This window comes from Nothoprocta perdicaria, unplaced genomic scaffold, assembly GCF_003342845.1.
Source record: "Nothoprocta perdicaria isolate Ctin4 unplaced genomic scaffold, notPer1 scaffold_9, whole genome shotgun sequence".
Classification (NCBI taxonomy): domain Eukaryota; kingdom Metazoa; phylum Chordata; class Aves; order Tinamiformes; family Tinamidae; genus Nothoprocta; species Nothoprocta perdicaria.
Genome location: NW_020456198.1, coordinates 6025188 through 6027560, shown reverse-complemented (window position 1 = coordinate 6027560; position 2373 = coordinate 6025188). Strand labels below are relative to the sequence as shown.

General features: G+C 76.4%; 1 protein-coding gene across 1 annotated transcript; it reads right to left on the bottom strand.

The window, feature by feature from the left end:
* Positions 1-533: 533 nt before the first annotated feature.
* On the bottom strand, positions 534-2132 carry RPUSD3 (RNA pseudouridylate synthase domain containing 3). The gene is made up of 8 exons (XM_026052621.1): positions 2009-2132; positions 1903-1944; positions 1597-1696; positions 1393-1500; positions 1222-1306; positions 1022-1148; positions 807-946; positions 534-728 (listed from the first exon to the last, which is right to left on the bottom strand). The coding sequence occupies exons 1-8, from the start codon at positions 2130-2132 to the stop codon at positions 534-536; spliced, it is 921 nt and encodes a 306-aa protein (XP_025908406.1).
* Between the last annotated feature and the right edge of the window lie 241 nt (positions 2133-2373).

The window sequence follows — 2373 nt, the reverse complement described above, 5'->3', positions numbered from 1 at the left end:
GCGGCCCTGCCCCGGGCCCGGCTCTCGTGCCCATGCCGCACATTGGCCGTGCACAGCCCCGTGCCAGCCTGCCCCTGCTCGGCTGCAGCGCGGCCCCGCGGGTGGCCGCCGAGCCCCCGCGCGCCCCCGGTGCTGCCCTCGTGCTGCGCGGGCTGCGCTGCTCTCAGCCCTGCCCCGAGGCGCCTCCCCGCACGGGACCCTGAGCCGCAGGACGCGGTGCCGGGGCGGCCGCGGTGCCGGGGCGGCCTCGCTCCCGTGCTGCCACCGAGGGCACCCGACACGCGCGGGTGTCGGCACAACACGGCTGTGCGCAGCACCGAGGCTCCGCCTGTCTCTGCAAGCCCCGTGCGCCCCCGCGGCGCGCGGCTGTGCCCCGGCGCGGTGACGCGCGGTGGCAGGCAGGAACCGGAGATGCCAAAACAGGCCAGCGGCTGCTGCCAGACGCGTGTGACGCGTTGCGTGGGGGACAGCAGGCGGGAAGCAGCCGCCCACGGGACAGAGAGGATGCGCCGGAGCCGCCGGGACGGAGCCCTTTAATGTGGGGGCGGCGCGGGGGGGCCGTGGGGCAGCCCCAGCAGGCGCAGGGTGCGCAGGAAGAAGGGCGGCGGCGGCGCCGTGAGCACGGCCGCGGGCAGCGCCAGCTGCTCCAGGTGCAGGTGCAGCGGGAGGCGGCGGCGCCGCGGCCCCGGCTCCAGCCGCAGCCGCCGCTCCAGCTCCTCGTCCAGCACCTGTGGGGGCAGCGGGGTTAACCCCGGGGGCGGGAGTGCCACCCTGAGTGTCACCGTGGCCCCGCGCTCGCTCCCTACCTGCTCGGGCGGCCGCGCGGCCTCGGCCGGCAGCAGGAAGGGCTGGCCCAGCACGCGGCCCACGGGCACCGAGCGCTCGTGGTCGCCCAGCGCCGGGCACAGCAGCAGCGTCAGGTGTGCCAGCAGCTGTCCCGGGAAGGCTGCGGGGCGAGCGGGCGGCGTGAGCGCGGATCGTGTCCCCCGCTCCCCTCCTGTGCCCGCCAGCCCCAACCCACCTGTCCGGGGCTGCAGCTGCAGCAGGGCGCAGCCGCCCGCGGCGCCCAGCACGCGGTACCGCGTCACCGTTCTCCGCACCTCCTTCCTGGCCAGGCTGCGGCGGGACGGGGCCGCCACCGGCACCACCTGCGGGTGCGGGCGCTGTGAGCCCCCATGACGGCGGCAGCGTCCCCACTGTGTCCCCCCCGGGCTGCCTCACCGCCACGGTGCCGCCGCGCTGCTCCCGCTGCAGCCCCGTGCACACCTCGCCCTGCGGCTCCGCCGGGACGCCCACGGTGACGGCGCTGCGGGCACGGGGATGGGCGGTCAGGGGGACCCTGCTCAGGCACAGGGACCCGGCTCCGTCCCCGCGGCGGCGGCCGTGACTCACCGGTACGTGACGGGGAATCCGCCGCTCCGGCGCGACTCGGAGAAGAAGCGCTGGAGCCGCTCGGCCGCGCGGCGGCAGCCGGACAGCAGCACCAGCCCGGAGCACTCCCTGCGCCAAAGGGGCCGCTGGGCGGTTGGTGGCCACGTGCAGGACCCCTCTGCGTCCCCACCGTGTCCCCACCGTGTCCCCTGTGTCCCCATGTACCTAGGGGGAGCCTTGACCATGTGCAGCTCGGGCGGCAGCCCCAGGCGCCGGCTCAGCGTGGGCAGCAGCGTCGCCAGGCTGGGCTCCCCTGTAGCACCACCTGCGACACAGGGCTCCGTGACACCGCGGCTCCGTGACACCAGGGTTTGGTGACACCAGGGCTCCGTGACACGGGGGGTTGGTGACACGGGGGGTTGGTGACACCGGGGTTTGGTGACACTGGGGTTTGGTGACACCGGGGTTTGGTGACGCCGGGGTTTGGTGACACAGGGGCTCGGTGGCCGCGGTGCCGCTCGCACTCACCGCGCACGGGCAGCCCCGGCGGTTTGCTGAGCGCCAGCAGGTCTCCTGTGGGGAGGCCGGGGTGAGCGCGGCCCCACGGCCCCCCCGTGCCCCCCCGCCCCGCCGGTACCTTCCCGGTGCACCACGGAGGCCTCCAGCAGCGCCAGCGTGTCCTCGGCGCCCAGCGGCCGCACCGCGCCTGGACGGGCCCCTCTGCCGCGCCGGGGTCGGGACAGCGCTGGGACCCCCGCCATGCACTGCCCCACGCGTGTCCCTGCGCCTGACCCCCCATGCACTGCCCCACGCGTGTCCCTGTCCCACGTGTGTCCCCGTCCCACACCCTCCTGGCTGCCACCACCCACAGGTGACCCTGCACCCACCCCCCACTGCACACAGGGGCCCACGGGTGGCCCTGCTCCCGCACCCCCCCCGTGCACTTTCCCACGCGTGTCCCCCGACCCCCCCGTGTTTGCCCCACGTGAGACCCCCCACCCC